This window comes from Somniosus microcephalus, chromosome 22 (genome assembly GCF_052327205.1).
Source record: "Somniosus microcephalus isolate GS21.2 chromosome 22, FLI_Smic_1.0, whole genome shotgun sequence".
Classification (NCBI taxonomy): domain Eukaryota; kingdom Metazoa; phylum Chordata; class Chondrichthyes; order Squaliformes; family Somniosidae; genus Somniosus; species Somniosus microcephalus.
In genome coordinates, this window is record NC_141008.1 from 22654493 (window position 1) to 22668758 (window position 14266).

Genomic DNA, 14266 nt, shown 5'->3' on the forward strand with positions numbered 1-14266 from the left:
TAATGGCCAGCCCTCATCCAGCAGCTATGGGACTGTCATGAAAAGCACTTGCGCATTCAGGACTTTAGACACCGTCAGGGCTATTCCACCATGGGAGGCAGTGCGGGCAAGATCAGGGCTTGACACTGTCAGGGCTAATCGAACATGGGAGGCAGTGCGGGCAAGATCAGGGCTTGACACTGTACTTAGAGGCGGTCCTTTCTCTTGCAGGCCAAGCTGGCGCATAACAGAAGACAGCAGCGACAGACCGGGGGAGGCCGTCCTGACCTGAAACAGCTGAGCGACCTCGAGCAGCGAGTGGAGCAGATCATGGCAGGCAGTCTGAGTGGCCCCGTCGCCACTGGAGATGCTGACCCTGTTCTGGGCACCAATGGTAAGGTCATCACCTTTTTGACCTCTCCCTTTCCACTTGCGCCTCACACCAGCATCCTTTGCCACTATCGAACCAATGCAGTGCACAGCAGCACTCATGCCTCCCTCGCTGCCGCCCTGTTCTCACTCTAAAGCAACTCTTGTGCCTCCCTGCTTTCAGATGGTGACTCGCCAGGTGAGGAGGCGGCCCCTCAAGCTGGCACTGTGTCCGAGTCAGACATAGAGGAGGAGGAAGAGGAAGCCAGCCCATCAGGGACACCCTCAGCCAAGGCAGCCCATGGCCATGATGGGACACGTCTTCCCTGGAGGGGAGCAGGGGGGAAGGGTCGGAGGATAGTGAAGCTCCGGGGACCAGCGGGCTGCAGCAACGCGGGAGGGGTGGGGAAGCTCGGCGGCCTTCTCCCCAGAGGGTGAGTGCGGCCTCCAGTCCTGCTACGGTGAGCGCAGAGGAGGTGCGGCTCCTAGCGGAAATGGGCGCCCAGGCTGAGCGCAGGCACACTGAGCTCATGGCTGCAGTGGCAAGGATGCCTGACTCCATAGAGTCACTGGCAAGGAGTGTGCAGGAATTCAGTGCAGCACAGGCCAGGAGTCTGCAGGACGTTGTGGCAGCACAGGCCAGGAGTCTGCAACAATTCAGTGCAGCACAGGCCAGGAGCCTGCAACAATTCAGTGCAGCACAGGCCAGGAGCCTGCAACAATTCAGTGCAGCATAGGCTAGGAATCAGCAGGACTTCGCTGCTTCACAGGCGGCTTCTAGCCAAGTGCTCAGTCGTGCCGTGCATTCACTGGCTGCTGTCATGCAGACACAGACCAGGGCCACACGGGCACTAACTGCTGCCACACTCGCTGGATCGGCCAGGCATCGCCGGGGCACTCGCCGTGCCGCAGCAGCCCAGCAGTCTGTGCCTCAGCAGATTGCTGCGCATGCTGCAGTGCTGGCCCGTGCGCGTGCCAATGTATCGGCCGACCAGGGAGTGCCTTTGATCTGTCAGGTTGGCAGCATTCCTGCAGCCAACACTGTCACTCCTCCATTGCAGCTGCCACCAGCTGTTGGACAGACTGCTGCCACCCAAGCAGAGTTGGAACAGTCAGCAGCCGGCCTCTCCAGGCCCAGAGCTGGTCCAGGCCGACCCCCAAGGGCATCTGCCGTCTCACCATCTGACCCTCAGCAGCCTTCCCCCAGCCTTGCTGCAGCCACTGGGGTCCCATTGAGGAGGAGCTGCAGGGTGGGTAGGGGCCAGTCACGGAAGCGAAACGGATCACGCTCGCAGGGGAAAAAGTAGAAGGTGTGGCCAGATGTTTTGTTTTATATATAAAGGCCGAGACTGGTGTATTTGTTTTATATATAAAGGCCGAGACTGGTGTATTTGTTTCATATTTAAAGGCCGAGACTGGTGTATTTGTTTTACTTATAAAGGCCGAGACTGGTGTATTTGTTTTACTTATAAAGGCCGAGACTGCTGTATTTGTTTCATATTTAAAGGCCGAGACTGGTATATTTGTTTTACTTGTAAAGGCCGAGACTGGTGTATTTGTGTTTTTGGGGGGGGTTTCTCTCCATTAGTTTGTCATGTGGGAAGGGCACAGAGGTATCACAGTAAAAAAATTTCTTAAACCGCACTGTCCATGCTTTCTTTTGGAAGTCCTGGTTGCCCTGCTCGGCTGAGGGCTTGTGGAGCGGCTACATTCATCTTCTGCCATTGGCACAAGCCATTCCCTGAGAGGGGGCCTAGAACCGACTTGCAATAAGCCGCCGACGGGCGGCCCTTGCACTTTCTGCCTCCCTCCTGTGCTGGTCCTCCTTCTCCTCTGGTGGTCCTCCAATGTCTGCTGGCAGTGGCTGAGTCCTGCGGATAACCAGGTTGTGCAGCATGCAGCACACGACAACGAAATGGGAGACTCGCTCAGGCGAGTACTGTAGGGCTCCCCCGGAACGATCCAGACAGCGGAACCGTTGCTTCAGCACGCCGATTGTTTGCTCAATGATGTTCCTGGTTGCTTGATGGCTGTCATTGTATCCCTCTTCAGCAGGGATGCTGGGCGCACGGAGCGGGGTCATCAGCCAGGTGCACAAAGGATAGCCTTCGTCCCTGAGAAGCCATCCTCGTGGGTGAGGCTGGGCCTCGAACATGTCTGCCACAGAAGTCTGGCGCAGGATGAAGGCATCGTGGCTGCTGCCTGGAAAGCAGGCATTGACAGCTAGGGTGAGCTGTCTGTGGTCACACACCAACTGCACGTTGAGCGAATGGTAGCCCTTCCGGTTGCGGTAATCCTCGGCATTCTCTAGAGGTGCCCGCAAAGCCACATGCGTGCAGTCAATGGCGCCCTGCACCATGGGGAAGCCCGCTAATGCTGCAAAGCCCATTGCACGCTCTTGCTGCTTGTCAACGGTCATGGGGAAGGAGATGAACTGACGTCTCCTTCTGAAAAGGGCATTGGTCACCTGGCGGATGCAGCAATGTACCGCAAACTGGGAGATGTTGGAAATGTCCCCAGTAGCGGATTGGAAGGAGCCGGTGGCATAGAAGTTGAGAGCCACCGTCACCTTCACTGCCACCGACAGAGACGTCCTGCTCCTCAGCTGTGGCTGCAGATCTCCACGAAGCAGGTGGCAGATCTCAGTGACCACTGCCTTTCTGAATCGCAGCCTCCGAACACACTGCTCCTCAGACATGTTCAGATATGAGAACTGTTGGCGGTATACCCTGGGTGGGTAAGGCCTCCTTTGCCGACACCTGTTGGCCCTTCTCCGTCTGGCCATGACTGGCACTCCCTCACGGCGTCTCTGAGCCCTTTGAATGCAATGGAGAAGCCCAATGTTTCCACCCATTGCAGCCCCCATTATATGTTTCCAATCGATGCTATGACACTGAAGTTAAAGACAAGTGCAAAGCTGTGGCCTGAAGCCACAAGTACCTGTGCGAGTGTTGAGTCAAACCAGAAAGCTCTCTACCTTTGTCTCTCTCCAAAGATCCGTCTCTCACAAAGAAGGAGTGGTGCAAAATGGCTGCCATTTATACTGCAGGAGGAGTCCCCTTTAATTAGCGCCCCCCGCGCCGACTGGGAACCGTTCCCCTCCACCAGTCGCTAGGGGCGCCAGGTGCACAATAGGCCGGCGCCACTGAATTATCGGTTCGGGGCGCACAAAGGGCGTTGCACCATGAAATGACGTCAGGATCTGCGCGCGCAGCTGAGCGGGCGCTATGGTTTTGCGCCGCCGCTAAATCTTAACTGAAGTTCGCGAGAGGCGCAGATCACGCTGCGCCCGGGCGCTAGCTGCTTAGCGCCCCACTTCTCCTCCTCCTAAGACGCTAGCGGCTGGCGCAAACAACTGAATTTCTAGGCCCATGAGTTGCTTTTTTTTGGTTTATAAATCTCATTAGTGGCTTTATTTAATCTCTAAAGGTCACAGCTCTTTACAAAAACTATATTACTGCATCTGAAAATGCTTTACAAAAAACTTTAAAAAAATCCTAACCATTATCACCACCCTCCAGCTGGTGCCCAACACAATGCAGTCCCTGCAGTGCCAAGCAACAAAACCCAAAACACCTTCCCACGGAGACAAGAGCTGCAATCACCCTCGGTGAACATTGACGTGATTGGTGATGTGAAAACTTTTATCTTCCCTTCAACTGAAAGGGAACCTGCTAGGTTGAGCAACTTGTCTGTTGAATAGTTCACTGTACGACATCTCCCTGCTCTTCCTGGAGTGGGATTAAGCTCGGTGGCTCCTGTTGGGAACACTGGCACTTGTTTCAGGGGTAACCCTCCACTGCCCGCCTACTCACTGCACAGCTGCTGAGTGTTTCAGGGGGTTTTTTCCTCCCCCTCTGCTGTTTACTGGCCTGTCTGCACGGACCCCAGTTTGAGAATCACTAGATTATTTTTCCATTATCCAAATACATGGGAGGGCTGCTGTCGTATCCAATTAGCAAATTATAATAACAAGAGTGTTCTGGTTGACCTGGGGCGATGCTACATTACCGGATATTGGCATATAACGGTTAACTGGGTGTGTGGGCTTAACTACAGGAATTACTTTTGTCACTGGGCTCAAGGAAACCATCTGGTGCAGCCTAAAAACTTGAACATCCTCCTCATCGCCCTCCTGTTTCCTGTACCTCCATCCATCTATCAGTCTCCTCCCTTCTCCTTCTCTCCCTCTCTCCTTTGTCTCTCTCATTCTTTTCTTTTTCCCCCTTGCCTCTGGTCTCGCGCCCCAACCCCTCTGGTTTCTCTCTCCTACCCCTCCTTCCATTCTCTCTCCCTCACATCTCTCAGCCAATCGCTCTCCCATCTCGCTCATCTTTTTTTCCACTACCTCTCAGTTTCTTTCTCTCCTCTGTCTCCCCCCCTTCCTCTTTTCCCTCTATCTCACTATCTCTTGTCCTCAGTGTCTACTCCTCCCTCTACCTGCCCGCTCTCTCCTTCCCCCGATCTCTCCCACACTCATCTCCCCCGGCCGTGTCAATATCTTCCTTTCACGTCTCCATCGCTCTCTCTCCCTCCTCCACTGGTCTCGATCTCTTCCCCCCTCCTCTGAGTCTCACCCTCTCGCTCTCTCTGTACTTCCATCTCTCCCTATCTCTTGCATTCCTCTCTCTATACCTCCATCTCTCTCTCCCATTCCTCTCTATCTCCATCTGTCTCCCATTCCTTTGTGCCCCTTCTCTCTCTGCATCAAACTTTCCCCACCTGTTTCTCTGTACCTCCATCTTTCTCTCCCATTCCTCTCGCTGTACCTCCATCTCTCTCCCGTCACTTTTCCAAATCTGTCTCTCTCTACTCCCATCTCTCCCTTTCCTCTCAGTACCTCCATCTCTCTGCCTAGCTCTCCCATCTCTCTCTCTCTGCCTCCATTTCTTTCTCCGTCACTCTTCGCCAATATCTCTCTCTCTACCTCCACCTTTCTCCCATTCTTCTCTGTACCCCATCTCCCTGTCACTCTCCGCCATCTCTCCTCCCCCCACCCAACTCTCACTCTCACCAGATCGCACTCGCTGACTCTGTCACCAGATCGCACTCACTGACTCTGGCCCAGATCGCACTCACTGACTCTGTCACCAGATCGCACTCACTGACTCTGGTCCAGATCGCACTCACTGACTCTGGCCCAGATCGCACTCACTGACTCTGGCCCAGATCGCACTCGCTGACTCTGGCCCAGATCGCACACACTGACTCTGGCCCAGATCGCACTCGCTGACTCTGGCCCAGATCGCACTCACTGACTCTGGCCCAGATCGCACTCACTGACTCTGGCCCAGATCGCACTCACTGACTCTGGCCCAGATCGCACTCACCGACTCTGTCACCAGATCGCAGTCACTGACTCTGGCCCAGATCGCACTCACTGACTCTGGCCCAGATCGCACTCACTGACTCTGGCCCAGATCGCACTCGCTGACTCTGGCCCAGATCGCACTCGCTGACTCTGGCCCAGATCGCACTCCCTGACTCTGGCCCAGATCGCACTCACTGACTCTGGCCCAGATCGCACTCGCTGACTCTGGCCCAGATCGCACTCGCTGACTCTGTCACCAGATCGCACTCCCTGACTCGGTCACCAGATCGTACTCGCTGACTCTGTCACCAGATCGCACTCGCTGACTCTGTCACCAGATCGCACTCGCTGACTCTGGCACCAGATCGCACTCGCTGACTCTGGCCCAGATCGCACTCACTGACTCTGGCCCAGATCGCACTCACTGACTCTGGCCCAGATCGCACTCGCTGACTCTGGCCCAGATCGCACTCGCTGACTCTGGCCCAGATCGCACTCGCTGACTCTGGCCCAGATCGCACTCGCTGACTCTGGCCCAGATCGCACTCACTGACTCTGTCACCAGATCGCACTCGCTGACTCTGTCACCAGATCGCACTCACTGACTCTGTCACCAGATCGCACTCTCTGACTCTGGCCCAGATCGCACTCACTGACTCTGGCCCAGATCGCACTCACTGACTCTGGCCCAGATCGCACTCACTGACTCTGTCACCAGATCGCACTCACTGACTCTGTCACCAGATCGCACTCGCTGACTCTGGCCCAGATTGCACTCGCTGACTCTGGCCCAGATCGCACTCGCTGACTCTGGCCCAGATCGCACTCACTGACTCTGGTCCAGATCGCACTCGCTGACTCTGGCCCAGATCGCACTCGCTGACTCTGGCCCAGATCGCACTCGCTGACTCTGTCACCAGATCGCACTCGCTGACTCTGGCCCAGATCGCACTCGCTGACTCTGTCACCAGATCGCACTCACTGACTCTGGCCCAGATCGCACTCGCTGACTCTGGCCCAGATCGCACTCACTGACTCGGTCACCAGATCGCACTCACTGACTCTGGCCCAGATCGCACTCGCTGACTCGGTCACCAGATCGCACTCACTGACTCTGGCCCAGATCGCACTCGCTGACTCTGGCCCAGATCGCACTCGCTGACTCTGGCCCAGATCGCACTCGCTGACTCTGGCCCAGATCACACTCACTGACTCTGGCCCAGATCGCACTCGCTGACTCTGGCCCAGATCGCACTCGCTGACTCTGGCCCAGATCACACTCGCTGACTCTGGCCCAGATCGCACTCGCTGACTCTGGCCCAGATCGCACTCGCTGACTCTGTCACCAGATCGCACTCGCTGACTCTTTCACCAGTTCGCACTCGCTGACTCTGGCCCAGATCGCACTCACTGACTCTGGCCCAGATCGCACTCACTGACTCTGGCCCAGATCGCACTCGCTGACTCTGACCCAGATCGCAGTCACTGACTCTGGCCCAGATCGCACTCGCTGACTCTGGCCCAGATCGCACTCACTGACTCGGTCACCAGATCGCACTCACTGACTCTGGCCCAGATCGCACTCGCTGACTCGGTCACCAGATCGCACTCACTGACTCTGGCCCAGATCGCACTCGCTGACTCTGGCCCAGATCGCACTCGCTGACTCTGGCCCAGATCGCACTCGCTGACTCTGGCCCAGATCACACTCACTGACTCTGGCCCAGATCGCACTCGCTGACTCTGGCCCAGATCGCACTCGCTGACTCTGGCCCAGATCACACTCGCTGACTCTGGCCCAGATCGCACTCGCTGACTCTGGCCCAGATCGCACTCGCTGACTCTGTCACCAGATCGCACTCGCTGACTCTTTCACCAGTTCGCACTCGCTGACTCTGGCCCAGATCGCACTCACTGACTCTGGCCCAGATCGCACTCACTGACTCTGGCCCAGATCGCACTCGCTGACTCTGACCCAGATCGCAGTCACTGACTCTGGCCCAGATCGCACTCACTGACTCTGGCCCAGATCGCAGTCACTGACTCTGGCCCAGATCGCACTCACTGACTCTGGCCCAGATCGCACTCACTGACTGGCCCAGATCGCACTCACTGACTCTGGCCCAGATCGCACTCACTGACTGGCCCAGATCGCACTCACTGACTCTGGCCCAGATCACACTCACTGACTCTGGCCCAGATCGCACTCACTGACTCTGGCACCAGATTGCACTCGCTGACTCTGGCCCAGATCGCACTCACTGACTGGCCCAGATCGCACTCACTGACTCTAGCCCAGATCACACTCACTGACTCTGGCCCAGATCGCACTCACTGACTCTGGCCCAGATCGCACTCACTGACTCTGGCACCAGATCGCACTCACTGACTGCCGATTCGTGAACAAGTGAATGGTGCAAAGCAGTGCATTGCGGCAAATACAGTTCTCGCCAAGCCCGACTTGTGCGGCTCTGGACGGTGTTATGACGAGAATGGAACTACATCTCAGCCTGCCCAGCGAGCTGGACTCTTCTGCATAGTGTGTGGCCGAGCGCGCACTACCGGTTTGCTCAGCCTGTTAACAATATTGCAGACAAAGTTTAAAATCGTGAGTTTTCTGAGGTGAATGAGAAGATCACGAGGTGGGCTGAATTTTCATTAAAAATCGCGTGTCTCACAATTAAATCGCAAGAGTTGGCATTACTATGCAGTTCAGCGAGCACTGGGGTGATGGGTGAACGGGACTTAGTGCGAGTTCGGACACAGGCAGCGGAGACGTCACGCAGTGTTTCTTCAACCTAATCCTCTTTGTCCCTTCTAACTTCACCCTTACCCCCACACGCACACACACTGCAATAACAAGTTGCAGATACTTTCACAGCCACTTCTCTCTCTGCTCTCCCTTCACACCACAAGCTAATCCTTCTCCCTCTCAAGTCTCAGGTGTTAAGAATGTGGAAGCCATTGTGCCAGTCGAGGAAGAGGAGGCAAGTCTTCAGGAAGAAGCACCGTCACTCACAAGCACCAGCTCAGATACTGGCACCACGCAGACTTTAGAGGCTAGTTTAGAGGCGGTGTCTGCACGTGGTGATTTACTGGGCATAAGTGTACAGGAGCTAGGGCAGGTGGATAGGATGGCATAGGTGCCAGTTCAACAGCGGGCGAGTTCGCATACTAGTTTTGCTGCAGAGGACTCCGATACAAAATTTGAGTGCCCAGGCTACCAAAGAAGTCTGATGGGTATCTACCAGGAACTGTTAGATGCACTGGACAGCCTGCCTGAGAGCTGGCGCCCAATGTCGCGGACCATGGAGGAGTCCAGCTCCAACTTGTCTCAAGGCTTTGTGGAGACCATTCTTTTCAACATAGACTGAGTGGTCAGCTCCATTAACACCACAGTGGCACCCACCATGATGGAGCCACTGCTGACAGGTCTGAGATCTTTGCCTTTGCCTTGCTTGGGGAGGAAGAAGAAACTTGCATTCATATCGTGCCTTTCACAACCTCAGGGTGTCCCAAAACCAATGAAGTACTTTTAAAGTGTAGTCACTGTTGTAATGTAGGGAAACAGTTCAGATGGTTTTGACGAAGGTTCATAGACCTGAATGGTTAACCCTACCTTTTTCTCGCCACAGATGCTGCCTGACCAGCTGAGTGTTTCCAGCATTTTCTGTTTTTATTTCAGATTTCCAGCAGTATTTTGCCTTCTGAGGATCTTGAAATTCTTTTGTTGGGACACAGGCAGCCAGTGGCACTGGGTGAGGATAGGTTTGATGAGTGTGCAGGCCTTGTGGGAAACGCAGAGTTGTGGATTAGCTGAATGCGTAGAGGGTGGAAGCAGAGAGGCCAGTGAGGAGGGCTTTAGAGAAATCAATCTTCAAGATGATGAAGACGTGGGCCTGTAATGCGGTCCGTAACATATGTAGTGTTGAAGTGCTTCAGGTGCTGGCACCTCGTATTATCGGGCACAGAGGTCTGAGACCTACTCCATGCCCAATGTGCACTAGAAGCAGTTTGAGCATTTAGAGCCTGCAGGCAGATTGTGCGCAAGGCTGATTAACGGCCTTTCGTATAAATTAGGGCAAACTCTGTAAGGCCCTTCACTAATGTTTAACAGAGCTCCTTAAAGTGGGCTTTTGTAGAAAAATAAACTGCAGCCATTGCCTGCTGCTTATTTTTCACCTTTAATAATGTTGCAGAGCTGGGAGTTGTTTCTTAGCCTGTCCTTAAGCACAAAAGGATTTTAATCTGTGCAATCATCTCCTTAAAGCTGTTTCCATCTGCCACACTGGCCTCTTGGCCCAGGGATATTTCATACTGCGGTGCTTACAGGGGCATTGCTCTATTTTTTACAAGGTTATGGAGGAGGTGGTGGAGGTGATGAGGGGGCCCAGAGGAGGAGGTGGTGAGGAGGGGGCCCAGAGGAGGAGGTGGTGAGGAGGGGGCCCAGGGGAGGAGGTGGTGGTGAGGAGGGGGCCCAGAGGAGGTGGCGATGGTGAGGAGGGGGCCCAGAGGAGGTGGTGGAGGTGAGGAGGGGGCCCAGAGGAGGAGGCGGTGGTGAGGAGGGGGCCCAGAGGTGGAGGTGGTGGTGAGGAGGGGGCCCAGAGGAGGAGGTTGAGGTGAGGAGGGGGCCCAGAGGAGGAGGTGGTGGGGAGGAGGTGGTGGAGGTGAGGAGGGGGCCCGGAGGAGGTGGTGGAGGTGAGGAGGGGGCCCAGGGGAGGAGGAGGTGGTGGTGAGGAGGGGGCCCAGAGGAGGTGGCGGTGGTGAGGAGGGGGCCCAGAGGAGGTGGTGGAGGTGAGGAGGGGGCCCAGAGGAGGAGGTGGTGAGGAGGGGGCCCAGAGGAGGAGGTGGTGAGGAGGGGGCCCAGGGGAGGAGGTGGTGGTGAGGAGGGGGCCCAGAGGAGGTGGCGGTGGTGAGGAGGGGGCCCAAGAGGAGGTGGCGGTGGTGAGGAGGGGGCCCAGAGGAGGTGGTGGAGGTGAGGAGGGGGCCCAGAGGAGGAGGCGGTGGTGAGGAGGGGGCCCAGAGGTGGAGGTGGTGGTGAGGAGGGGGCCCAGAGGAGGAGGTTGAGGTGAGGAGGGGGCCCAGAGGAGGAGGTGGTGGGGAGGAGGGGGCCCAGAGGAGGTGGTGGAGGTGAGGAGGAGGCCCAGAGGAGGAGGCGGCCCAGAGGACGTGGTGGTGAGGAGGGGGCCCAGAGGAGGAGGTGGTGGTGAGGAGGGGGCCCAGAGGAGGAGGTGGTGAGGAGGGGGCCCAGAGGAGGAGGTGGTGAGGAGGGGGCCCAGAGGTGGAGGTGGTGAGGAGGGGGCCCAGAGGTGGAGGTGGTGGTGAGGAGGGGGCCCAGAGGAGGAGGTGGTGAGGAGGGGGCCCAGAGGAGGAGGCGGCCCAAAGGAGGAGGTGGTGAGGAGGGGGCCCAGAGGAGGAGGTGGTGGTGAGGAGGGGGCCCAGAGGAGGAGGTGGTGAGGAGGGGGCCCAGAGGAGGAGGTGGTGAGGAGGGGGCCCAGAGGAGGAGGCGGTGAGGAGGGGGCCCAGAGGAGGAGGAGGTAGTGAGGAGGGGGCCCAGAGGAGGAGGTGGTGAGGAGGGGGCCCAGAGGAGGTGGTGATGAGGAGGGGGCCCAAAGGAGGAGGTGGTGAGGAGGGGGCCCAGAGGAGGAGGTGGTGGTGAGGAGGGGGCCCAGAGGAGGAGGTGGTGAGGAGGGGGCCCAGAGGAGGAGGTGGTGAGGAGGGGGCCCAGAGGTGGAGGTGGTGAGGAGGGGGCCCAGAGGAGATGGCGGTGGTGAGGAGGGGGCCCAGATGAGGTGGTGGAGGTGAGGAGGGGGCTCAGAGGAGGTGGTGGAGGTGAGGAGGGGGCCCAGAGGAGGTGGTGGAGGTGAGGAGGGGGCCCAGAGGAGGAGGCGGTGGTGAGGAGGGGGCCCAGAGGTGGAGGTGGTGGTGAGGAGGGGGCCCAGAGGAGGAGGTTGAGGTGAGGAGGGGGCCCAGAGGAAGAGGTGGTGGGGAGGAGGGGGCCCAGAGGAGGTGGTGGAGGTGAGGAGGGGGCCCAGAGGAGGAGGCGGCCCAGGGGACGTGGTGGTGAGGAGGGGGCCCAGAGGAGGAGGTGGTGGTGAGGAGGGGGCCCAGAGGAGGAGGTGGTGTGGAGGGGGCCCAGAGGAGGAGGGGGCCCAGAGGTGGAGGTGGTGAGGAGGGGGCCCAGAGGTGGAGGTGGTGGTGAGGAGGGGGCCCAGAGGAGGAGGTGGTGAGGAGGGGGCCCAGAGGAGGAGGTGGCCCAAAGGAGGAGGTGGTGAGGAGGGGGCCCAGAGGAGGAGGTGGTGGTGAGGAGGGGGCCCAGAGGAGGAGGTGGTGAGGAGGGGGCCCAGAGGAGGAGGTGGTGAGGAGGGGGCCCAGAGGAGGAGGAGGTAGTGAGGAGGGGGCCCAGAGGAGGAGGTGGTGAGGAGGGGGCCCAGAGGAGGTGGTGGTGAGGAGGGGGCCCAAAGGAGGAGGTGGTGAGGAGGGGGCCCAGAGGAGGAGGTGGTGGTGAGGAGGGGGCCCAGAGGAGGAGGTGGTGGTGAGGAGGGGGCCCAGAAGTGGTGGTGGTGAGGAGGGGACCCAGAGGAGGAGGTGGTGGTGAGGAGGGGGCCCAGAGGAGGTGGTGGTGGTGAGGAGGTGGTGGTGAGGAGGGGGCCCAGAGGAGGAGGTGGTGGTGAGGAGGGGGCCCAGAGGAGGAGGTGGTGGTGAGGAGGGGGCCCAGAGGAGGAGGTGGTGGTGAGGAGGGGGCCCAGAGGAGGTGGTGGTGGTGAGGAGGGGGCCCAGAGGAGGAGGTGGTGGTGAGGAGGGGGCCCAGAGGAGGAGGTGGTGAGGAGGGGGCCCAGAGGAGGAGGTGGTGAGGAGGGGGCCCAGAGGAGGAGGTGGTGAGGAGGGGGCCCAGAGGAGGAGGTGGTGAGGAGGGGGCCCAGAGGAGGTGGTGGTGAGGAGGGGGCCCAGAGGAGGAGGTGGTGGTGAGGAGGGGGCCCAGAGGAGGAGGTGGTGAGGAGGGGGCCCAGAGGAGGAGGTGGTGAGGAGGGGACCCAGAGTAGGAGGTGGTGGTGAGGAGGGGGCCCAGAGGAGGAGGTGGTGAGGAGGGGGCCCGGAGGAGGAGGTGGTGAGGAGGGGCCCAGAGGATGCATGCCATCAAGGTAAATTGGCACCTTCTGTGCTGATTTAGGAACCGCCCTTACGCTGTTACCTGTCCGTACAGGCCCAGATATTTTGTACCTGGACATGCTGGAAGACACTTCCATGTGGTGACAATGAATCCCCAAGGAAACTGTCAAGGAACTGGGATCAGTCCGGCAACCACACCAGCAAACCACATCCAGGTCAGGGATGTGTCAGTAGCTGCCAACTTAAGGTAACCTTTGAACTCTGACTCCACAGAGTCCTTCCAAGTCACATCAGACCAATGACAAATTTCCAATCTACAGTTACCATATTTGCATGGGCTACTCAAGTCCTCCATTTCCCCACACAACCATACAATATTGCCCTGCAATATAACTCTTATCAAGAGCCAGGTGACATATCTACCCAATCACTGGTCACTCGGCTAGAGTGGAAAGGCAGGTTACTACAGACAGTTACTTTAGCGCCTGAACCATCCAATTTACAACAGTCGTCTCCACATGCACCATGTAAATAAACGACTGTGGACATTGCCCATGGCTTTGCATTGGGACCCACGAGTACAGCAGCTTTCTTCCCCAACTACCACACGCTGCCCCATCTCAAATCAAATGTTGGGGCACATCGCAGTTCCAATTATACCAAATTTTATTGGCCCTAACAGTGTGTGGTGCTGGCATGTTCAATGTGTTAACCCTTTGTGATGATATATTCTGTCTTCTACTTCCTAACCGTGTTCTGTTTCTAAATGTTTCCTCAGCTGGAGGGGGCATGAGGTGGATTGGAAGTGGTCCAGTACCCTCGCGTGCCGGGTCAGTGGATGGCCCTGCAACTACAAGTGTCACAGGTTTTGAGGTGGTGGCTGCCTTGTACTGAACCTTCTCTGCATTCCTTTGGGGCAAGGCAGCGAGCTGTTACGGATGTGGCATCATCCGGAGAGATATCTCCTTCACCCATGCCAGCTCCTGCCATTCTGCTGTTGCTGGGCACTCCCTCAGCATACCCAGACACCTGTGTGGGAAGAGGCCTGTGGGCAGCAGTGAGGTGTTTCAAGTCCTGCGTGAGCTAGTTCCCCAACATGATGAATCTTGACGAGACAAACTACTGTGAAACGGAGCTCAAATTCTCCAGGACACCAGTCAGAGCATTTATGACGTCAGTTAAGCCTAAGCCAAGGGGTGTTGTGCTGAAAGAGGCTTCTTGTCACTACATGAAGTGTTCATGTTGAATGTCCAAAGTATGTTTGTAGGTAGGTCCCGAGAGATCTCAATCCCTGGGCTCAGCAGCTGAGAAATGTGCAACAGGTTCCTGCACTTGTGTTCTGTGCTTCCTCCTGAAACTCAATATTGATCCCCCTCCCAGGAAGGATATACATGTTTGACACTGTAGGAGTGGGCGACGGAGGGTGTATGAGGTGCTCAGATCGGGGCTGGTCAATGGACAACGGACGAAAAGGGGATGTTGCACAATATTAATAAT

At 57.3% G+C, this 14266-nt stretch overlaps 1 protein-coding gene across 6 annotated transcripts in view; it reads right to left on the bottom strand.

The window, feature by feature from the left end:
* Positions 1-14266, bottom strand: part of gtf2ird1 (GTF2I repeat domain containing 1) — a 249451-nt gene that overhangs the window by 41852 nt on the left and 193333 nt on the right. For 4 of the 6 annotated variants that reach the window (XM_085964304.1, XM_085964306.1, XM_085964305.1 and 1 more), the window contains one exon: positions 9279-9446. The exons of 1 other annotated variant lie outside the window; for it this stretch is intronic. In XM_085964304.1, the coding sequence (XP_085820430.1) occupies positions 9279-9446 (168 nt within the window). Of the gene's footprint in view, positions 1-9278; positions 9476-14266 lie in introns of all 6 variants that reach the window. One more of the 6 variants, XR_015073206.1, reaches the window with a different exon arrangement.